Source organism: Bombyx mori, chromosome 4 (assembly GCF_030269925.1).
Source record: "Bombyx mori chromosome 4, ASM3026992v2".
Taxonomy (NCBI): Eukaryota; Metazoa; Arthropoda; class Insecta; order Lepidoptera; family Bombycidae; genus Bombyx; species Bombyx mori.
The window spans coordinates 5,304,295-5,329,248 of NC_085110.1; the positions used below are offsets into that span (position 1 = coordinate 5,304,295).

Sequence of the window (24,954 nt, forward strand, 5' to 3'; positions counted from 1 at the left end):
TATTGATTGATATTGTTTTTAGATATAGTTTTTCTTGAGTCCCAACTTTATGGGAAGTGATGACAGAAAAACTTTCTCACTTGGCAGTAAAGGTTTCTGAGACACATTTTTAAGCCCAGGAGTTAAACTTTTTCATAGTAGCCAAGTTTTTATTTTGTAATGTTTTTCTCTTGCGTGGCTGTCTTACTCACAAAGGAAACAGCAAAACTTTGTGTATCTTCCTTGAAATCCGACTTTTAAATCAGCACAAATATTCCATAAGTATGTTGAATTCCAGATTTTTGAAATTTAAAAAATAATTCTAAAAAAAATCTAGATGTGATGGAAAAAATCGGCCAACGTGGATAGATTCAGAACATTTGAATCGTCTTATTTATGACAAAAAATGTTAACGGAGGAATGAACTCCTCCTTTAACATGTTACTTTAACATTTTTTGTGCATACCTGTGTAATCTAAAATTAGTGATTTCTGACGAAATATTAGTCTTTCCCTACGCAACTGCCTTTTGGTGTACAAAAAAAAGTCATTTTTGTAAATATTTTTTATTTCTATAGATCAAAATATGTATCCATGGCATCAATGCATCTCTGCGAGCACGATGGTAATATTTTAATGCCTTCTTGAGGAAGTCAGGTATACAGGAGCCTAACAAACTGAAGTTTTGTACTGCCTCTCGGGTATTAAATGTCCCTGTCAATAAGTTCTTTAAACTTTGAAAAAAAAATAAAAATCTGTCGGCGCTAGGTGTGGTGATTACGGTAGATAACGCAAAACTACCAACCCTATTAAAACTTAAAAGAATTAAATCAACAACTTGAATATTTCATCATTTGAGTTTGCAATATCAATCTCAGTTTCCATGTCATTTTCTTTTCCCAAAAGATAATGTTTGTTATCTGTATTTTTTTCACAAGTACTTAACTCTTCCTGTTTGCTTGAAACAAAATCTTTTTCAATTTTATTAAAAAATAAGTTCTCTCTAATACATGTACTTTTAATAAACTCAACTTCTGCTGTATCTAAATTGTATGGCAAGGTTAATTTACATAGATTTATGTTTTCTTTGAAGTTGCTTATCAAATTTTCAACTTCTACTTTGAAATTATCACTCACAGCACTGTGTTGTGCTAATCCTATAGTTTTTTCTGCTAGTAATTTGCTTTTGTTACATGATACTTTTAATTTTTGCAGTAATTTGGCTTCAGTTTTCATTTCCTCGCTATTGGGACTCAATATTTCAGCTTTTCGTAGTTTCTTCTCTGCTTCATCAAACTGACCTATCATTCTTAAGGCTCTAGCATTTTGTAAAAGTGCTTTGGCATTGTTCCACAAAGAATTTAATCTATTCAGTTCATTACAAGCAATACATGTTTTTAGAGGCTTGTTTATTTTATTGTAACAAATAGCTAAGTTAATATATAATTTGATAAGAAGCTTTTCTTGTATTTTTTCGTCTTCTTCATCTGCAAGTCTACACTTATGCAATATTCTTACTGCTTTGTTGAAAAGATGTATTGCTAGTGAAAAATTTTTAATTTTGTACAATGAATACCCTGAACTATAAAGCAGCTTAACTTCATGGTGCACTCTTTGGAATGTATTGGGTTCATTAAGGTTCAGTGCACTGAAAAATAAAATAAGTCTTAGATTTTAAATAAATAAAGCATAATTCCTTTACGTGTTATGTGTATGGTGTCGCCCAGTTTAAGACATAAGGTGTGTATTAACTTCAAAGCGAAATGCTTCACAGTTAAAGGTGGGCAAGGTGGTGCATTCTGATGTGGGTTATGAAAATGCTCTACATCATGTAATTATTAAACTTTATTAATTCTATTATTGTTTGTTTTGTTTTACCTGATCATTCCTTCATTATAAATTATTAAGTAAGTTAGTTAAGTAAATTAAAAAGTCTTAGGTATTTATATATTCACTTCGAATAATTTGTAGGCATCTATTTAAGATACCAATATTATCAACATTATGATTTATTGCTTTACAAATAATAGCTCATTCACTTTTTATTTTTACTGCTTAGGTGGGTGAAAGACCTTACAGTCCATATGGAATTGAGTGGTCAGTGGAGCCAATTGACATCAACAACATAAATGCCATAATGCCACCACTCACCTTGAGACATGAGTTCGAAGTCACACCTTAAGAAAAGTAAAAAACTTACCCTTCCTTTGGAGTCAGCATACTTTTGACTAATTTAATATAGAATACACAATCAGATTTTGGCTTTATTCTTGGTGGAATACCCATTTCTCCATACATTACTTTGTATGAAAATAAAAACAGTGATATCTCACCAACAAGCATTGATCTAACAGCTATATCTAGTCCTGGTAGTAAACCACTGTCTTTGAGATCTACAGTCTGAAAACAGAAGAGTTTTTAAAAAGTAACTTGATTGTAAACTTAAAATTAGTTTGTACTGTAACTTAAATACCCTAAACTTTTCTATCACATCCTTACACATCAAGATATGAATTCTTTATTTTATACATTGAAATGAAAAGTCAAGGATGGATTTAGTTACATTAAACATCAATTTCTCAGTGCTTTAACACATTTACATCAGTATTTTGTTTTTTCATTAAATTCTCATAAAATTTACAAAGTAAAAAATTTTATTGATTCATTATCTGCTTTAAATTAATTATATTATTTTTGTCAACTAATAAATTGATTATGATTACATCTTAGACATCTTAAAATTACTATTTGTACCCAAACATTGTTTATAATTTCATGTTTTGTTGCACTGAAATATGTGTTTTTATTTTTTTTATTTTTATTGCTTAGATGGGTGGACGAGCTCACAGCCCACCTGGTGTTAAGTGGTTACTGGAGCCCATAGACGTCTACAACGTAAATGCGCCACCCACCTTGAGATATAAGTTCTAAGGTCTCAGTCTAGTTACAACGGCTGCCCCATCCTCAAACGCATTACTGCTTCACGGCAGAAATAGGCAGGATGGTGGTACCTACCCGTGCGGACTCACAAAGGTCCTACCACCAGTAACAAAGGTCCTACCACCAGTAAACAAAGGTCCTACCACCAGTAATATGAAATCTGTGTATCATGAAAAGTGTACATTTTTCACAAGTTGGGGTAACATGGCTGAACAGTTGAATGGCATGGCATGTGACTGATCTTCTTGTTCAGACTCGTGAAATGAGTAGATAATGTGTAGGCCAATGGGTTAAAGCAAATGTGTAAATCACGGGACCAAATTTCTCAGGAAACACACAATCACAAATCAGATATAGATAGATAACTACCACAATGATGAAATATGATTTTTAATAATAAGAAAACCTGCAAGATTAATAAGATGTAACTTGGTACTGGTAATGGGTAAATGTTGCAACCACTTATAATGCTGCCATTCTAAGTTCTTTTTTACCGTATATAATGTCATACATTCCTGTTTAAAAACTCCATTAACAAATTGACATCAGATTGGCTGCAAGCTCATTCGCATATTGAGAGTGTAAAAAGTTAAGAAAAAAATGACAAAGATGGTTAACAATAATAGTACAAGAAGTCTTGAAGGATGGTCAAAGTTTGTGCTTACCATTGGATTATTTAAACTCATTACGTCAAATGGTTGTAACTCATTTTCCCAGTATCCAGAGAATGCTATTGAGACTGTGCATCCATCATGCAAGGGCATACCTCCACCAGTTTCTAGTATTTTCTTAATTACATAGTGATTTTCATCAACAGGAATCAATTCATTTTTTAAGACTTCAAAATTTTTTACAGGTTCTCCCAGAATGTCAATTGTCTTAAATACTTTGCTCTCTGTAGTATCATTATCATCATTTTCTTCATATATCTCATTGATGTGCAAAATAGAGCCTGTAGTTGTACATTCCCTGAAATAATAAATAATTTATTATGACTTAAAATTTATCAGTCTATCCAAATATTTTAAAGAAATTGTGGTTTTGACAAGAAATAGCAGTCTCATGTCTGTTTCTTATTTGAGAGGATTGATACTGTTTGCATGTCACAGGTGCTTTATTTGAGTAGCAAAATAAATCACTGAAAAAGTTGTTAGTTGGTCCACTTTTTCCTGGTCCGCAAAACCTTACAACTGATACTACTTTTATATTATTAATGTCTATTACCATACCATACTTAAGTGTAAATACATTTGTCATTCATTATAAAAACTAAAATGAAAATTCTAAATAAATTATGAATGTTATCATGTTAGATTCATTAGGCCCCAATTTAGGGTTCCCTGTGTTATAAGTACTGGAAACTGATAAACATACTCATATATGTTTAAATATATATATATTTATAGATAATAAACACCCAGACAAAGAGCAAACAAACCTGTTCATCTCACTATGTTTGCCCAATGTGGAAATTGAATCCACAACCCTCAGTACAAAAGTCAGTGCTGCTAACTACTGTACCAGCAAATAAAAATTTAATTAATTAAGATGTGGTTATATTGGAAATAGCCGTTGGTTTGGTATAATGTTATCTCTTCCCACGGGTGTTGTAACAGGTGACTAAGACAATCATCAAAGAATGGGCAGTAACATTCTCGGAGTATTATACCAGCATGCTAGAATCGCTAACTGCATTTACTGGTGCTAGGGTACGTCCCATACACCTGGCAGCCTGGATAAATATATTCCACTACCTGTACCGGTGGACTAGGCCTTAAGCCCTTATCCCAAGGTGAGTTACCTACGGGATTCATGTTGTGATGTCTATAAGCCACGGTAATCACTACACCAGATAGGCCGTAAATTCGTTCAGAATAAAAAATAATAGGAAAATAATCGTAAATATCTTCCCTAAAGTAGCTTCTTGTTGTTTAATAAATAAAACTTATTAATTTGATTTCCAAAGAAGTTATGCTGAAATGTTCTTGAATCATAATAAAATATTTGATGCAAACAAAACAAATTTGGAGAAAAACGGACTAAACATAGGTACTAACCGTAGATCTAGTCCATTTTCTAAAGTGACGGTACACATTTTAAATTTCGTAACACAAAATTTCCGATTTATAGTCGGATTTTTTATTAGACGAAGTCAACTGACGTTTACTGTGTTGTCAGTTTTTGACACTGAAGTAGGAAACCTATGGAAATGAAACGTCAACAAAAAATTCGTGCCACTGTGACGTCATCTGGCCACAAAACATGGCGGTTTTAGTGCTGCCCAGAAGATTTTAATGTTAGTAGGTTTTATCGATAAACGTTCTTGGCTCATTTTATTTTAAATATTGTTGATTTAATGTATTTGTAGAATTTATACTTTAATAGGAAGTAAGTATATTGTTATGTGCAAAGATGATGTGATTTAGATATTATGTGAAATCTAAGACGAGTTCGTGCTTTAAATTTGCCAAGTAAACGATATGACGATTTTTAAAATTTGCTACACTGATTTTATAAAGTTGTCGTTTGCCGCAAAACATAAAGATATGGCGTAGTACAGTCCCATCTGCCCATTTTTAGCATGCTGAATGTTATCGTATTTTGAGTACGTGTTTTTCTTAGACTATTACAATATATTTTAATTGTTTTGCTGACTCTAAAGTCCATAACACACTACCGCAGTGCACCTCAAGGAAGGTACGCCGCACCATTAAACTTATCAAGGGACCGCCTGATAAAAAAAAACACCTACAGAACATTTATTCGTTAATAAAATTACAAACGTCATTCCTTGTGAGTTCCTCTCTAAAATCACTTAATTATTAAATATTTAACGAGTTGACAATAGTGTTATAAAACTATTTTATTTAAATAGTTCCGACGACTTTCTTGAGATCCTATAAAATATGTTTTAATTATTATTTTTGTATGTTTTAAGCATGATAAAATAAGAAATTTTATTTAAGCAATCATATTAAATCGATATCAAAGTCAATAAATAATGTACAACCCAAAACAGAGGGCCGAACTGACGTGACAATGACATTTGGCGCGCTAAACATGGCGGATTTTCGGCCTCATTAGACGGAGACGGAGACATTTACGTATATTCATGTTTCATTTTATGTACGCACTGAAATACTGTTATATTGTTTTCCTGCGAGTTAAAGTGCTGAGTAAGAACGAGATAGATATATGTTTATGTATGTGCCTTCAAAATGGGTGCTATTTATATAAGCAATTGTACGTATAGAACAATATGTCGTGTCCCTACTATATAGGTCTATGCATACCGTACCGTCGGCCGTCTGTTTTGGGTTGTACATTATTTATTGACTTCGATATCGATTTAATATGATTGCTTATATAAAATTTCTTATTTTATCATGCTTAAAACATACAAAAATAATAATTAAAACATTTTTTATAGGATCTCAAGAAAGTCGATGCCCCAAAACTATTATCTATATATATTTAAATTCATTATGGAGCCCTCATCCGAAAAATCGGACACCATTTTTCGGTCGGAATCTATTCATCATGACACTAATCATAAATTCCTCTTTAAAATATGTCATTAAAACATATTTAGACATTCTGTTTAGATATTTCGGGAAAAAGGCTACCGACAAAATCTCTTCGGAACTATTTAAATAAAATAGTTTTATTCCGCAGTGAGTAAAACCTTATTGTAAATTCGTTAAATATTTAATAATTAAGTGATTTTAGAGAGGAAGTCACAAGGAATGACGTTTGTAATTAATGAATAAATGTTCTGTAGGTGTTTTTTTATCAGGTGGTCCCTTGATAGGTTTAAAATTTGAATCACTCTCAAGTGAGAGTGATTCAAATGGTGCGGCGCACCTTCCTTGAGGTGCGCTGCGGGTTACGGACTTTAAAGTCAGCAAAACAATTAAAATAGATTGTAATAGTCTAAGAAAACACATACTCAAAATACGATAACATTCAGCATGCTAGAAATGGGCTGATGGCACTGTACTATGCCATATCTTTATGTTTTGCGGCAAACGACAACTTTAAAAAATCAGTGTAGCAAATTTTAAAAATCGTCATATCGTTTACATGGAAAATTTGAAGCACGAACTCGTCTTAGATTTCACATAATATCTAAATCACATCATCTTTGCACATAACAATATACTTACTTCCTATTAAAGTATACATTCTACAAATACATTCATACTCAACAATATTTAAAATAAAATGAGCCAAGAACGTTTATCGATAAAACCTACTAACATTAAAATCTTCTGGGCAGCACTAAAACCGCCATGTTTTGTGGCCAGATGACGTCACAGTGGCACGAATTTTTGGTTGACGTTTCATTTCCATAAGTTTCCTATTTCAGTGACGGTATGTGTATGTCATGGAGTTAATAAGTACCTACAACTGGAGTGCTGTCTAATGCCGAGAAATCGGTCTCGAAAGAGAATACTTTTTGGTCGCGGTGTCCTTGTCTAATGTGGTGACCATATATAATTTAATTATAGGACAAAATTATACACATGCATCAGTTTTGAATTTACCTTAAGTAATTCTGTGTAACCCTATGTAAATACAAAACACGTGCTTGCAACCTTTTATTTATGTAAATTCAATTCTAAACATTGCTTCGTCGTCATGGTGACTTTTTTTCGACGGTTTTTTTTGGAAATTGCTGCGTTGTCGAAAATCTAGCACTGAGTTTTATTACATTTATTACATTATTACAAACATCATTACCTCAGTTCTATTACTTAAACTTCCTCAAACTCATGTTTAACGTCCGAATACTCAACCGCGACTTAAATAATATATTATGTTGAACTTAATTACGCAATTCCTACTTTAATGTACTGGCTAAGTGGGCCGTGCAAATTAATATTTGACACACTGAGTGAGACACTGCAACACACATGGTCTGCGCGTATCGGGTGCTCTTTTCCTACATTCACATCTTCAATTGATTTAAAATTGCTTGTATTTTTACTTCTGTGCTATTTTCATGACACGTGTATATTAAGTCTACTAGTTACATTTTAGGAAATAAAACACAATGGGTAATAAAATGAAATGAACTGAAATTCATTTATTTGTTATATGTAGACAATTAAATAACTCTTAAATGACAAGTCAATACACATAACACGATACACATAGTACTTGATCTCTATTTACAAAATATTGGTTATACATATTATTATTATTAAGTTCAGTTAATTTTCTGTAGTCTTATAATATAACATTTCCTCTATTTTAAGTAAATTCTTTTTTTTCAACGAAATACATAATTTATTTTAATCAATATCTAAGTGGACCATGAGTATCATTAAAATTTCGCAATTTAAATTTCAATTCAATTAAAAATCGCCATTTTTCTTTAATAAATCTAAAATCGACTTTATATTTACAATCACTATTTCGCGACTTTTAAGTTTTTGTTTCAATACCTTAACATCTTGTCGTAATTTTGCTTTTCTCGGGGTATTTTTTATTTCTTGCGTTTGAGTACTTGATTATTCTTGTTTGACCTTTATATAGGACATTTTCCAGAAATTCCAACGTCATATTTACTAGAAGATCCTACTCGTTCGCTTAACGTCAGGCAAATGATATACATGCTTGCGTGCGACGCTATTCAATACAATAAAAAAGTTCAAAAAATACCACGTGATGGCTCTTATAATATGAAAAAGACATTGCAAAATTATAGTTTTCACGATTGTTTTTTCAAATTTAGTATATGACATAGATTAAGTACAATTTACAAGACAAATGGTATTAAATATTATAATGAGAAAAAATATCTCACATTTTAAAAATATGTGCTCACACTAGTAAAAATTTATCAATGAATCTGACATATGGAAGGATATTCCACAAACTGGAGAGGATTCTCGCTTAAAACCACTTACATTAAAAGTGTTCACCATGATTACACGGAAACTTTCACGATTTTCGAAAAAAAACAAGCCACAAGCTGTATCAGTGCCATTTTAACTTCGCACTACAAACGTAAAGAGACGCCATTTTTCTTTTAATCCATTCATAGCTCTTTTTCGGTGATGCCAACAATTAATCTGGCTTCCCACCAAATTCAACATGAAAACCATCAGAAATCTACGTACCTACCATTAAATTTTCCATTAAACAGAGTTCTTATTAATATAGAACAATATTTTTTTATTTAATAAGCTTTATTAATATATTATGATGTTCTATTAAAAATCAATATACATATCATATAATCAATACTTCTTATATAATTTATGTTAATAAATTGTCATCATCAGAATCTAATTTCACCATAACTTTGTACGTTTATTTTGAACCAATTTAATTTTTGACGTTGATGGAAATTCTAAATTCTCGCAACATTTTCTAGTTAAGTTTAAGTCACATCGTTTAAATAATATGTATTTAGATATATTATTGTCATAAAATGTTTAAAATCCTGTAAAGTGGATTGATTTTAACCTTTTCGATAATTTTCAACAACACCCAAGCTACTAAAAAATCCACTAACCACTAAAAGCCATTTTTGATAACTAAGAAGGGGGTCCAAATTCCGAGAATTTATGGAAAATCCTCTAAGCTAGCAACACTGCTTTTTGTTTGTAAAATGTGCGAGAGGGACACCACCACTTAATAATCATTCTCTTTTCAGACCGTTTTTCCTTACATCTTTTGCTATTTAAAAATAAACTTTAAGCCATAGAGATAAAGTATATTTTTAGTTTTTATGTCAAACGAAGTAAGCACTCCAGTTAGAATAGTAACTCTATGGTGTATGTATATACCATAGATTTTTTTTGGTACAATTTTTCGTTATTAAGAAAAGCAAAGGGATCTAAGCCCATACAGCCTTGCCTGTTCTATAAATATACCATAGATTATACACTTAATATATTTGTATACTAATCATGGAGTTACTATTCTAACTGGAGTGCTTACTTGGTTTGACATAAAAACTAAAAATATAGTTTATCTCTATGGCTTAAAGTTTATTTTTAAATAGCAAAAGATGTAAGGAAAAACGGTCTGAAAAGAGAATGATTATTAAGTGGTGGTGTCCCTCTCGCACATTTTACAAACAAAAAGCAGTGTAGCTAGCTTAGAGGATTTTCCACAAATTCTCGTAATTTGGACCCCTGTCTTAGTTATCAAAAATGGCTTTTAATGGTTAGTGGATTTTTTAGTAGCTTGGGCGTTGTTGAAAATTATCGAAAAGGTTAAAATCAATCTACTTTACAGGATTGTAAACATTTTATGACAATAATATATCTAAATAATATTACTTAAACGATGTGAATTATACTTAACTAGAAAATTTTGCGACAATTTAGAATTTCCATCAACGTCAAAAATTAAATTGGTTCAAAAGAAACGTACAAAGTTATGGTGAAATTAGTTTCTGATGATAACAATTTATTAAAATAAATTATATAAGAAGTATTGATTATATGATATATGTTGATTTTTAATAGAGCATCATATATTAATAAAGCTCATTAACAAAATAATTATTGTTCTATAATTATAAGAACTCTGTTTAATGGAAAATTTAATGGTAGGTACGTAGATTTCTGATGGTTTACATGTTGAATTTGGTGGGAAGCCAGATTAATTGTTGGCATCACCGAAAAAGAGCTATGAATGGATCAAAAGAAAAATGGCGTCTATTTACGTTTGTAGTTCGAAGTTAAAAGGGCACTGATACAGCTTGTGGCTTGTTTTTTTTCGAAAATCGTGAAAGTTTCCGTGTAATCATGGTGAACACTTGTATTGTAAGTGGTTGTAAGCGATAATCATTACAGTTTGTGGAATATCCTTCAATATGTCACATTCATTGATAAATTTTTACTAGTGTGAGCATATATTTTTAAAATGTGAGATATTTTTTCTCATTATAATATTTAATACCATTTGTCTTGTAAATTGTACTTAATCTATGTCATATACTAAATTTGAAAAAACAATCGTGAAAAACTATAATTTTGCAATGTATTTTTTATATTACAAGAGCCACCACGTGGTATTTTTTGAACTTTTTTTATTGTATTGAATAACGTCGCACGCAAGCATGTATATCATTTGCCTGACGTTAAGCGAACGAGGAGTATCTTCTAGTAAATATGACGTTGGAATTTCTGGAAAATGTCCTATATAAAGGTCAAACAAGAGGAATCAAGTACTCAAACGCAAGAAATAAAAAATACCCCGAGAAAAGCAAAATTACGACAAGATGTTAAGGTTTTGAAACAAAAACTTAAAAGTCGCGAAATAGTGATTGTAAATATAAAGTCGATTTTAGATTTATTAAAGAAAAATGGCGATTTTTAATTGAATTGAAATTTAAATTGCGAAATTTTAATGATACTCATGGTTCACTTAGATATTGATTAAAATAAATTATGTATTTCGGTGAAAAAAAAGAATTTACATAAAATAGAGGAAATATTATATTATAAAACTACAGAAAATTAACTGAACTTAATAATAATAATATAACCAATATTTTGTAAATAGAGATCAAGTACTGTGTGTATTGTGTTATGTGTACTGACTTGTCATTTAAGAGTTATTTAATTGTCTACATATAACAAATAAATGAATTTCAGTTCATTTCATTTTATTACCCATTGTGTTTTATTTCCTAAAATGTAACTAGTAGACTTAATATACACGTGTCATGAAAATAGCACAGAAGTAAAAATACAAGCAATTTTAAATCAATTGAAGCTGTGAATGTAGGAAAAGAGCACCCGATACGCGCAGAGCATGTGTGTTGCAGTGTCAAATATTAATTTGCACGGCCTACTTAGCCAGTACATTAAAGTAGGAATTGCGTAATTAAGTTTAACATAATATTTAAGTCGCGGTTGAGTATTCGGTCGTTAAACATGAGTTTGAGGAAGTTTAAGTAATAGAACTGAGGTAATGATGTTTGTATTGAATTTCCAAAAAAAAACGTCGAAAAAAGTCACCATGACGACGAAGCAATGTTTAGAATTGAATTTACATAAATAAACTGTTGCAAGCACGTGTTTTGTATTTACATAGGGCTACACAGAATTACTTAACGTAAATTCAAAACTGATGCATGTGTATAATTTTGTCCTATAAATAAATTTTATATGGTCACCATATTAGACAAGGACACCGCGACCAAAAAGTATTCTCTTTCGAGACCGATTTCTCGGCATTAGACAGCACTCCAGTTGTAGGTACTTATTAACTCCATGATACTAATTGAGTAAGGTTTTTTTTTTAAGGATTTTATGATCTGGTAACTAATATAATAATAACTGGTCAAGTCTTATTTTTTTTCATATTTTTATGAAAAATGACAATATGGAGTGAAATGAATTTATTTTTTTATATAAATAAATATAAATATTTACTAACAATCACGCCACGTTAACTGGTCCCGTGATAAGTTCGTAAAGAACTTGTGTTACAGGTACCAGATAACGGAAATAAATGTAAGATTTTTATTATACACATACGTATATTTAATATACATCCATAACCCTGGAAAAGACATTTATATTTATCATACAAATATCTTCCCTTGGCGGGATTCGAACCCGCGACCCCCTTGTGTAGTGACCATGTCCCTTACCACTACACCAGACGGCCGTTATGAAATGAAAGAAGATGATTATTAATTTGAGACATTAATCAAGTGGGATGAAATGAAATGAAATGAGATGATATGGTATGAAATATAATCTCAGTAAAATGGTGGTCATTTACTGAGACTTTTTCAGTGGACTTTTTGGAGGATCCCGAGAAGTTACGTTCAGCGGCTTTGTTTGATTTTCCCACATTTTTGTACTTCCCATATACTAAACAGATAGTAAACCACTATTATTACACATTTAAACCTGAAGAAACACTAAATAGACGTTCCCGCCAAAAAGTCAAGCTATTTCAATAAAATTATGTAGTGGTTCCATTTTTCCAACACGAAAGGCGAAGATATGTTAACATGCAGACCAACATAGATAATACACTTAATATTTTTAAGACAGACCAAAGACCTTTCATGTGCCTATAGCATAGACCTAGGTTTCATACTTCAGTGACCTATAGTCTCTTTAATGAAACATTCATCTGTCATTCTTCTTTTTCTTTTTCGATTTCCTCCAAATAGGTTGAAGTCGTTCTACCAGTCAGCAGCATTAAGAAAGTAGAGTTGGGTACTTCACTCATGATTTGCCTTATTTGAGTAAATTGAAAGAGTTACTTGAATTTCATCATTGAACCACCTAACGAACCTCTTCACGTTAGTAAGTGAGTGAGAAAAATTTTCGGCGAGGTTATTATCTGTTAACGTGAATCAGATGAATGGAGGGAGTTGAGCCAAGTAGATTGGATATTAACAATGATATTTTAAAAAATCATTGGATATTAAGCTTTATTTAATCGCACTTAAAAATGGTACATAATAGTGTGTCATTATTTTCTTTAATTTTAAATTCGGAGGGAAAGAAAACTATACGTGTGAGGGAGAACAATAATTGCATTTCGGCAGAACGCGAATGAAGTCACGCTCGGCGACGGCATTCACTGCATCCAATTGGAAAACTACCATTAAATAATGGTTAATTACAGACCATAATGCGACTCAGTGACGCACAATGCCGAATTATGCTGAAGCTTAGTTTTTAATTATGCCGCATAATGCGCTCTTGTGCTGTAATTGGAAAACGGCCAGTAGCATTCGGTAACACGAAGCGGGACTCGAGTATTATGCGCGCGCAACACTTGTTCGGCTCACTCGTTCGGCCTCAATCGACTCACCGCACGCGCCTGGACGTGAGTCCAGCAAGCGCTACCTTACCTCAAATGAGGGGTACCTCGCGAGGTAAAATGAGGTGCTCAACCATTTGCTCAACCATACTAACTTAAAAGAGACGAGTCACCCATCACTGTAAGAAAGTGAACATGTTACCTAAAAAGATGTTAACATATTACCTGGTAATTCTATCATTAATGCCATCCGGTCATTTAATTAGTAACGGTTTTTACGAACTAAGTACAATAATAATATCTCTCTAAACACGTTAGAATTGTTTTGCCCCGCATTAATGAACAAGTCTCTAACTCATAAAATTGTTCAAGTCATGACTACCTTCATGTTCTGAGTTGAAATTAAAAGTGTTATGAGAATTCAGTATCTAGAGTAAATAAAAAAATGGGCTAAAGCATTGGTTTCAATAACACTAATGGTGGTGACGCATTTGAGAACAAACCAATTATCATATTAAATTAAAATATTGAAAATTAAAAGATTATTTTTCGTATAAAAAAAGTCACTGCCTGTTAGATATAATTTCTAAAAAAGTTAAGTTAACAAACAGGTAGATGCACACAGGTAAAATAAGCAATGTGTTTTACAATAATTTATTAAAATACTACATATATATTATTATATAGATGTGTCTAGTTTACAGTATTTATGACTACAAATTAAAATATTTTCATCCTTAACCTCTACTGTTTTGATTTAAAGAAGCACGGAGGACAGCAATGTATGATGAAATAAGATCATCCATTTTGTAGCCAAGCGAAGTTTCACACAGTATCTTAGTTCCTCTTAAGAAATTTCCCATTGTCATGTGAAAAAATGTGTTTCCAGACGACCAATTAGATAATTGTGAAAAGGGGTGCGTGATCAACACATCCTGCAAAAGAACATAAATATTTCAAACGCGAGACTAGTTTACGAGAAATGATACGTAGCTTTAAACCTACCCTGCAAAGAAGGCAGCCAGAATAGGGTGAAAGAAGGCAGCTAATATGAATTCTGTAGGTATATGACGATAAAATTGAGTAAAAGATTAGGTATTTTATACAATCGGTAATGTATTCTAATATTATTTACATTACATATTACATATAATTTATTAATTTTATGAAAGCAATGTCCGTTTTGAATGTTTAGCTTAAAATTTAATTTTAAAGTATTTTGGATGTTTAACGTGAACCTACATATAAACACAAGGAGCGAAATCAAAAGATATATAAAGTAAAAAGCGATAAATAAAGTGGTACTAAATCAGAAAAAAAAATATTTTCACTATAAATATTCACTTACCCGACTTTGTGGATGAACAAGACTAACGCCATTTTTATTTATTCCTACGATTACCATTTCCGGATAAGCAGGGTCTGAAGTCTGCTTGACTTCGAAGAAAGCTGTGCCGAATGTAGGTAACTGATAAATTTTCTTTAAGAATTGTTCTTTAGCTTCGCTTTCAGTCATATTTCCATGTTGCAGGTACGCAGTCACTATTGAAGATTTCCACTGAGAATTCGATTGTATTCGAATCATATCAGAGGGTACAAAATCTTCAAGCAAATGGGATATTTGTGCTAATAATGATTGATCACTGCCGAATCTAGCCCTATAAACCAATGCAGCAAGTTCAACGAGGTCCTGCTTTGAAGTCTTATGATATCCTCTCAAGTACTTTGGAAGTTCTTGAGGAAAATAAAAAATTTGATCAGCATTTTTATCTCTACCAGGAACCGTGTTAATCCATAGCTTTTTCATGAAGAATATTTGGTAGTTCATTTGCATTTGTGTTGAACCTGTACAGAAATTATTAATTATGTTTAATGCTTTTTCTATTATACGATGACATGTACACACATTTGTTCAAATATATAACGTGCCAAACTCCGTAGTGTAGTGTGGTACTATATCGAACAAAAAGATAAAGGATGTTTACTGACTTGCTCTACGTACTACTGGTTATATTTGTTGTGGGTGTAAAGAGAAACACAGAGAAAAACGAGGTACCAGTAAAGTGTGAGCTTCGACTTTTCACTTATTTTTTAAAAACTTCACTTAAGCTCTTGAGAATAGAGCTCTTTCATTATCTCTAACTAGCTATTGATATGTGTTTTAAAATAAAACTAATGCATCAAGCAAGCGATAATAGCTACAGAGCAATCATGTTTATGCAAAAAAAACCATGGAAGCAATAATTCACCTATGAGTTGACCTGTATCTGAGTTATCTTTTTGTTTCGTTGTTGCAAATAAATAGAATTAATAAGCCGTACGCTATGCCTGAGCATAATTTTTTTTTTAATGCTTAGATGGGTGGACGAGCTCACAGCCCACCTGGTGTTAAGTGGTTACTGGAGCCCATGGACATCTACAACTTAAATGCGCCACCCATCTTGAGATGTAATGTCTCGAGTATAGTTACAACGGCTGCCCCACCCTTCAAACCAAAACGCATTACTGCTTCACGGCATAAATAGGCAGGGTGATGGTACTTACTCGCGCGGACTCACAAGAGGTACTACCACCAGTAAACATCCCACATCTTATCTGTGTAAGCTGTACCCACCTCCTCGAACTGGCCGCGTTTGTTTCATCCATTCAACTAATTCATGAACAAAGTCGAAGAAGTAATAGTTTTCTGGGACAGAAAACACCTTGTCCGCTATTTTTACAAACAAACTAAAACCGTCGCTATTCTTCAGATTTAGCCTTCCGGTTATTTGCTCGCACAAGTCCCTCGCTTTTGTAGATGAATCCACCTCGAAAGCTTCATCAGTATCGTCTGGGAAGTATACTTTGTGATATATCTGCATACTTCTATGTTGAATAGCTTCTACCTCTACAACGTACGGAGCATACATTCTTGATCCGTATTTTTGTGTTTTAAATAATCGTTTCAAACAGTCTTTGGCTATCGGATGAGGTCGTGTTTTAAGGAATTCAACTAGTTCTTTCATTAAAACTTGGCTACAGGCGAAGACGCCAGTGGCCAACCAAAGCAGCTCCCATCCTCTCTCTTCACTCAACTGTATTCTATTGTTGGTCAATTGCTTCATTATGTGACAGTATATTTCATCTCGCAATGCGGGTTCCGATATTGCATTTTTAAATATTTCATCTGTATATTCAGTGGCCGACTTAGGTTTTGGTGCTGGCATGTCTCCCATGTATTTCAAGATTGCGTAATAAGCAGCGATTGCGTTCTTAGATAGTTTCTCATCATCTTGTATTTTTTTTAACAATGGCTTACGTATTGGCTCTCTACTGTGCACCCATAAATCTCCGGCAATAGGTTTCTTAGCGGTAGTTAGTGTTGATTGTCGTGATACCGTTGTATTGACATCATAATTTTCCCTGAAGTATTCCTTCGCGTATTTCTCTAACGTGTGCATCCTCTTTCGTTGCACTGTATTGTATTGGTATGGTTTCTTATCATTGTTTACTGTCCCCTTTTTAAATACTTCGAGTACAGAATTCGAAGGTTTTTCTAATGTTGGCAAAATGTAAACTTGTTCGGTAGGGAATAAACCTTCTTGGCCATTACAAGCTCCATGACCCCATGTGGCATTCATTAAAGTCTCTCCGGTAGAATCATGCAAAAGTGTAATAAGATCACCCTTTTTGAATTGAAGGAAAGATGACGCATCAGCATAACCTTGCGAATCACTCTGGGCCACAACGTATGCAGATCTTCTTTTTAAACCATCAATAATATATATGATTAAGGAACTCATTTCTCCTGCATCAACACTCTGAAATACGAATTCTTCTTGTTGTATTGTTCTGATAGTGACCTTTCCTATGTTTTCCAAGTCAGTATCGTCATCGTAGGCCACATAAGTCACTTCAGAATATGCTATCTCAAGAAGTATATGCTCTAGTTGGTCAACAATATATATGCCAGTCCAGTTTACAGCAACGATAATAATGTCTTTACTGATAGCATCGCCTTTTAGTTTAAGAGCTTCGAAGAATCTTGAAAATAACATGGGCCATTTGAGTTTTGCAAAAATGACTATATCTTCTTTACACCTTAAAGGATCTATTTTCGATTTAATATTGGGGCATGAATCAAATGCTTTCGTTACGAAATGTTCCCATTTCGTTAAGGCAGCATCATTCGATTGAATAAATTGATTCGGGATATAGTTAACAATAACTTTTCTTAAAACATTTGGATCTAATCGAGAACCGTATTCGATGTAATGTTGTTGAGCAGCTAACATCGCCAAGTCATTTTCTGAATTACACCTATATTCTCCGAACTTCACACCTTTAGCTACTTGATTATAAATTAAATTAGTCGCTATAGGATCAATGGCGGGATTGTGCCAAGGTGTAAAAACTTCTTTTCTATAGAACAATCTCCATGGTGCGCTCTTTTCAGGAGTGCCATGTTCTTTGGCAAACTGCTCACATTGCGATATCGCATCGCAGATGTGTTCTCCTTCGCTACCCAATGAAAGCACTTTATCATACAAAGTTATGTACAGTGAAAAACCAAAAGTGTCCGTTAAACCAATATTGTCTGCTATCTGTTGACATATTTCTTCCGACGTAGATGCTGAATCCGATTGCACAGTTTTAATTGACTCGTCCATCAGAGTGACGGTCAGTAAAATCGGTTTCTTAGTTTTAGTTGCCTGTAATTCTAGCCAACTAGGTGGTTGGGTTCTAGGACCGTTCTTGAATGTCCTTACCAGTCTACCTTCACAATATGGTGCATAGCCCGGTGGTCCTCCGCGAATGAAAGAGCGTAGGTATTTCACAAATCTCTCCGAGGGTGGGAAACAACCAACGCATAGGGACAAAAGTATCCAACCACGAGCATGTGATGTTTTTGATGGATTGTTCGTTAATTGTTTACAGAGCTGACAAAATATTTCATCTCTGTAATATAAAAGCATTTAAATTAATATATTCTGGTTCCGAAAAGCTTAGTTAAGAATCGGAAGAAAGAAAAAACCTCACTAACCTTAGCTCTTTTCTGATAATTCCATGACCTATAATGAAATGAAGTTTTTCTAAGTTCGTACTGCGTCGCGAATTCAACCAATGACTGTACATTTCATTGGTTGTTTCGTCATTTAATAAGTTTTTGATGAATACTTCATTTAATTTAGATTGCCTCTTCAAGGTTTTGGAAACCAATCGACTTTTATTTTGATTTCCATCTTTGATTAGCATTTCCTTAAAATGATAAGAAAACTTATTTTACTAATATATTCAAATGAGTATTACCTACACTTTTAAAAACATTATTAAATACCTCAAATTCTTTGCTCTTCTGAAAAGCTCGGCCAATAGTGTCAGTTAACTTAGTCATAACAGGAATATTATCAATTTTATCGTCAACATATTTAGGTTCAGCCAAATCACCCATAAATCTTAGTATCGTTATCCACAGTGCTTGAGACGCAACTTTATCCATTGGTGACGGTAGCTCTAATAGTGAGTGTCTCAAAGGTTTGCGGGAATATTGGTGACTTGTATTCCCAGAGAAATATGTCGCCGCAAATTTCCTGAAGTTGAATTCATCAAACTGTTCTTCTTCGTATTCTTGTGGCATTGGAATTATTGACGACATTTCTGGCTTAGCTGTCGAAGTCTGTAAAATAAGTAGCATTGTTATTCGTAACTATTAAAATGCTGTTTTATTTTTTAAGCTTTACTTACAACACCAAATCCGGCTCCACGCACAGTTCCACCAGGTGTTGAACTATCTTTAAGAAAACCGAAAACATCATCTACGTATCTATCATCAATAGCTGAGATGTTCTGTTCGTTATCATCGACAGCAATTTCTTTTACTATCCAAATGGACCTTAACAGTTCAGTAAACTTCTTTTCGTGATCATCTGCGATAAATTGTTCGTCCTTTCCAGATTTTTCTAATTTTTCTTTTTCGGATTTAAGTTGTAACAATTTAGCTTTTATTAAGGTTCCTTTTTCTTTTACTAACTTTCTAATGAGGTAGCCTCTACAATGCGCCTGTAAGTTTCTGAAGAAGCTTCTCAAGTGTAAGAATGTGCGTCTCAATTCCCTTGATTTAATAACGGCTTGAATACGAGAGTACCCTCTTCGCATTACAAGGAATCTATGGCGTAAACCACGGGCACGATAATGTTTCTGAATTGTTATAGCGGCAGCCCTCATCTTCAAGAATCTCCTTCTGCAAATAAACCGTCTTGCGTTCGCTTGGACTCTAATGACAGCTGTTGTAAATATAGTGTGCCGCAATTCTTCAAGTAAGTAATCATGTGTATCTTTCAAAAACACTTTAGTGTGTCCAAGTCGGAATTCTTGATCTTTTAAAACTTCAGTACAAATCTTTTTTGTAGCACTTTTACAATCTGTTCTTTCCGCGGGCGGTATTCCAGGTATTAAAAATCGGTAACGATGAACAAATGAGACGTAGGTATATCGTATTGGGTAACCAGCCTGTCTAATTTTTGCAGTTTCCATTAAACCTGCATACCTTAGCTGTCTCACACAGAGCGCTTTATCAAAAACCTGTAAACACAATACAAATATAAGCTTTAAAAGTTTGTCTGAATTTAGTAGATTAATAGAAATAAATACACATACCCTTGGTTTTTTCAGTTCATTTGGTTTTATACACCTAACGAAAAATGGATGACATGCGTATAAATTTTTCATAAGAGTATCAAGTGAAGCTTTGAATTGATTACTCAGAGAAATCGTTTTTCGACTACTATTGCGCGTTTCAGTGAATTCTGATGCGAATAATCCTTTAAGGAATTGATTATTCGAATCAAACATAATTTCCTTTACGTCTGTTGTAAGCAAATCTCTGTTTTTGTCCAAAAAACCTGCAAATTAATCAGAACGTAACAAGGAATGTGAAATAAATTTGAAAATTACATACTTTATTGTATTTAATGCTTATTTACCTGCAACCTCATAAAACACGGCTCCAGCAAAGTGCCTAACGCCAAATCTATGTTCACGGGAAGATTTTGCAGCTATATAACAATTCTTATTACTGTGATTACTATTTAATTTTGATAATAGTGTGATATCTGTCCCCTTAGGAAACCGTGACTCTTCATCTATGAGCGCTAATAAATTCATTGGTCTCATTCCGATCATGTTCAGATTTTCTTGATTATCAACGTAGTTGATATTTGTCCATGTAATACCTTCTTTTTCGTACTGTTCTTGTTCAAGTTTGAAAATATGCTTGACAAAGAATTGTTGTAAGTTTTCATTTGCGTAATTGATGCACAGTTGTTCAAAACTGTTAGAATCAAAGTTTTCAAAACCAAAAATATCCAAAATTCCAACCGATCCACTTGTCAATTGTTGGTCTTTGTGCAGTGTTTTATTAATAGTATCCACGATATACTCGAATATATGCCCGTAAATGGCTTTTACAAGTGCGTCTCTACTTTCGATGGCAGAAGCCACTGTTAATGTAGAAACAACTTTTTCTCCGTGAGCAACAAAAGTTTTCCTGGTCAATGCCTCACATAAATCAGTTTTGTTTACGCCCAAAAGCGTAGCTATTCTATTTGCGTTCACAGCATCTACTACTTCTGAAGACTCGATATTATTAACGTTAAATGATTTAAATTTTAAATTTCCTAAATGTAAGATCGCGGCGAGTAAACTAAAAATTGACCACACATCGTTTTCAGGAAAATTGAGTACTTTAAAGGCTGAACGTATATCTGAAAATTCCAAGCCATCGTTTCTGCCATCACAGGTCAACATATTCCCAGAATTTAAATATGTAAAATCATTAGGACGACTCAAATCTAACCTTTTTTTTTCATCAGCCGAAAGCCCACTGACGAGGGAATAAAATATATGATAGTTCCTTTCCCCTTTATTCTGAAATACTATACGTGACTTTTCTAATAAATATTGATCAATATTCCCGCCTTCAAGGATACCTTTTCTGTTAAAATAAATGTTCACATATTTCCCAAATCTCGATGAATTGTCGTTTTTAACTGTTTTAGCATTACCAAAAGCTTCAAGGATAGGATTGGTTTCTTGAATTTGTTGTTCAATCCAAGAGTGTTTTCCGCTAGCTGCTGCTAAGTATTGTAACAATAGCTTAGTGCTTTCAGTTTTTCCAGCTCCACTTTCTCCACTAAAATTTAATGGCAATATAAATAGTTGTGCGATTATTGTGTAAGTAATGATGATGATGTCAATTAATTATACCATTTTGTTTTACCTGATAACTATGCACTGGTTGGAAGAAGTCTCGATCAATTTCCTGTAAGAATTGTCTCCTATGGCAAAAATGTGTGGTGGTATATCTCCAATTTGACTGTTTTGATAGAAGTGTATCTGATCCATGGTATAAATTGGTAGAATTTCATATGGATTAATAGCTATTAACATGGAACCCGTATATGTCTGAAAAAATTATGCATATAGGTATTCTTAAGAGCATATTATTATATTCTTAAGATTCGCATATAAATACAGACACATTTACACGTGTGTTTGCCTTTTAACGCTGGAGCGATTTTGATGAATACGTTTTTGTTTGAGTGGCTCCTGGATGATCTACATATTATGTTTAGGACACGGCAACTGACGACGTGATTGGATACCAGAACATTTTTATCAGGGTACTGTGGTTACGAGTATATCTATCGGGCCGGTTGTTCTACGTATAAATAAATATAGATTTTTTATCAACAAGAAAATTAAGTTAGATTTTATTTCATAATATGGAAGATATCGCGCTTAACAAAAAGACTTGGCACCGTACTCATTATAGCCGTCTAGGATTTAGTTTTAAATCTAGATTATGTTTCGATGTGCTCTCAAATATTTTTTACTGTAATGTACTCCAAGTGAATTTCAAACGACCAAATCTTATTATTTTATTAAACTAATTAAAGGGAAATCCTCTTATCGTAGGTTATCTACAATTTAAAAGGGAGTAAGTAAATTGTAAAACGCTTAATAGAAAACATTAAGCCGTAACTGATAAGAGTTGCAGAAACGCACAAAGGTTGATTGTTTTTCGAATTTGAATAATAAATCAATAAACGTAGTTTAGCATATTAACTACAATTTATTATAGTAACGACATCTTTTATTGTATCTTCATAGGGTAGCAAGTTTAGAGCCCGCCTAATCATAAATGTTCAGTGATGCTCATAGACATTAACAATGTCAGAAATAGGTTGTATGTTTCCTACCACTTTTTTTCACTTTTAAAGCTTTTTAATGAAGAGCATGTTATAGCACTCAGGAAACAATGTGTTAATTTCTGAGTCAGATGGTATATAAAAAATGTGATCTCTGGAAAGGCTCTGTACGTAAGTGAACGCGGATCCAACCAGTAGGGATAAATTGTTTCGATTGTAGATAGTGCGATGGCAACGCGTATTTGACGAATGTTCTCCAATAATTACTCAAAGGGATCGTTAGACGAAATCACTCTAAATAACTTACATAAATCAATTGCTCATTATATCTTAAATGTAGATTTCGGAGTATCGTATATTCCTGGAGTTCGCCAAGAGTTATCATGTCTTCCACTCCACAAATTGACGTCGCATGAAGAGGTTTGATGACGTCATGCACCGTGGTCGAGAACACTTTGCCATCATCATCCTGAACCTGGATCCTGTCGCCGGAACTGTTTAAGATTTTGACCGCCACGGGAATGTCAAATTCTGACCTTCCTTGTGGCTTTATCCAAACCAGGTCCTGAAATGTAAGGTAAGTATATTACATATTCGTTTTTCGTAGTGCCCAAATAGTTACCTAGTTCTTTTAAATAAATTGGCAAGTGAAAGAGCCCCCGAACCTGAGCCATGAGGTCTAAGTCTGAATTAAGAATTCAATCACTCCAAGGACGCCTGATTGATACAATGCCAGGCGAAAAAGGGTCGCGGGCTCATCTGGCTGCCTCTGATATTTCGGGATACCCCATTAGGTTAGAATAAGCCTGCAAGGTGGAAACGTGGCGCACCTACAAATGGCCTCTGATTAGTACCAACTTTTTTGTATGCTCAAGTCGTGATCGCGGGCTGCGCTCGAATGCTCTCTCCTATAGTTCCGAATCGCCACCAAGGAGGCCGCCTTCTATACGGGCTGGAACTGGGACGTGCCCTTCTGACCCCGACTCGACGGCAGCGGGTCTGTGCGGAGAGAGAGCTTTCTCTCTTACGGTTCGCCCCCTTCTATGACATGCTGGACACGCACAAGTCAAACATTCATTGCCTTTCAGGACTTATCGTTGTTTAGCATCTAGCAACCACGACTGGCAGCAATAAAATCGATCCTATTCAAGCGATGAGGACACGATGCTGTTCCCCCAGACGAAATACGCAGTAAGCATGTAGTCCGTCGTATCAGTACTAAATCGTTGACGCTTTGGGAGGGCCAACGTTGGCGCTCTTTCCGTAGCGCCAAAGCGGTGCGTGTAACAAACGAAGCAACCTTGACCGTTGCACAAATTATAATTTTTGAATCATTCGTGACCATATGTTAAGTATGTATTTCATTAGAAAGATGCCGGAGGCAACAATACCAGCATAGTTCCATCGCATTAGATGCATTTTTTTTATTGCTTAGATGGGTGGACGAGCTCACAGCCCACCTGGTGTTAAGTGGTTACTGGAGCCCATAGACAACTACAACGTAAATGCGCCACCCACCTTGAGACATAAGTTCTAAGGTCTCAGTATAGTTACAACGGCTGCCCCACCCTTCAAGCCGAAACGCATTACTGCTTCACGCCAGAAATAGGCGAGGTGTTGGTACCTACCCGTGCGGACTCATAAGAGGTCCTACCACCAGTAAATTTATACTTAATGCATACCTGATTTATATTTCTCACTCACGATTTTTTTGCTTGAGACAGAAATTGATTTAAGAAACGAAAATAAAACTCATTTTGTCGTAATCAGTGAACATTAAACAATTTAAAGATACGTGATTAAAAAATTGAGGACGTCGAATGACTAAGCTTTTCTAATAAGAATTTAACTTTAAATAATGTAACTATCGAAAATTATACATACCGAAAGCCGAATTCGGTCAGTCATCTTGAATTTTTGAGATTCACATCAACAATAAATGCACATATTCTAGCTTACACCCACAAGTATCGCGTAACATCACCATGAAGACTGACTTTTATCAATTTCATAGATTGTATTATCAAAATTTGATAGCAAGGTGGACATATCATAAATGTATAAAGATAAATTATCAATGAACCATCCTA

General features: G+C 33.7%; 2 protein-coding genes across 6 annotated transcripts; both read right to left on the reverse strand.

The window, feature by feature from the left end:
- Positions 1–528: 528 nt before the first annotated feature.
- LOC101742507 (inactive peptidyl-prolyl cis-trans isomerase shutdown) lies at positions 529–5,169 on the reverse strand. 2 transcript variants are annotated; one of them, XM_021349909.3, is made up of 4 exons: positions 4,976–5,169; positions 3,584–3,887; positions 2,179–2,378; positions 529–1,626 (listed from the first exon to the last, which is right to left on the reverse strand). In XM_021349909.3, exons 1-4 carry the CDS (start codon positions 5,011–5,013, stop codon positions 804–806), a joined length of 1,365 nt encoding a protein of 454 aa, XP_021205584.2. In that variant the 5' UTR covers positions 5,014–5,169; the 3' UTR covers positions 529–803. The 2 variants fall into 2 exon arrangements, with proteins under 2 accessions (XP_021205584.2, XP_021205585.2); XM_021349910.3 differs by having other exon boundaries at positions 2,312–2,378; positions 4,976–5,134.
- Positions 5,170–14,314: 9,145 nt separating this feature from the next.
- LOC101739883 (myosin-VIIa) lies at positions 14,315–24,892 on the reverse strand. 4 transcript variants are annotated; one of them, XM_004929302.5, is made up of 11 exons: positions 24,749–24,892; positions 23,172–23,429; positions 21,934–22,118; positions 20,639–21,846; positions 20,313–20,557; positions 19,401–20,237; positions 18,994–19,332; positions 18,700–18,914; positions 16,291–18,614; positions 15,025–15,521; positions 14,315–14,611 (listed from the first exon to the last, which is right to left on the reverse strand). In XM_004929302.5, the coding sequence occupies exons 1-11, from the start codon at positions 24,770–24,772 to the stop codon at positions 14,414–14,416; spliced, it is 6,330 nt and encodes a 2,109-aa protein (XP_004929359.3). In that variant the 5' UTR covers positions 24,773–24,892; the 3' UTR covers positions 14,315–14,413. The 4 variants fall into 4 exon arrangements, with proteins under 4 accessions (XP_004929359.3, XP_062524080.1, XP_062524078.1 ...); XM_062668096.1 differs by having other exon boundaries at positions 14,315–14,733; XM_062668094.1 differs by having other exon boundaries at positions 19,401–20,557.
- Between the last annotated feature and the right edge of the window lie 62 nt (positions 24,893–24,954).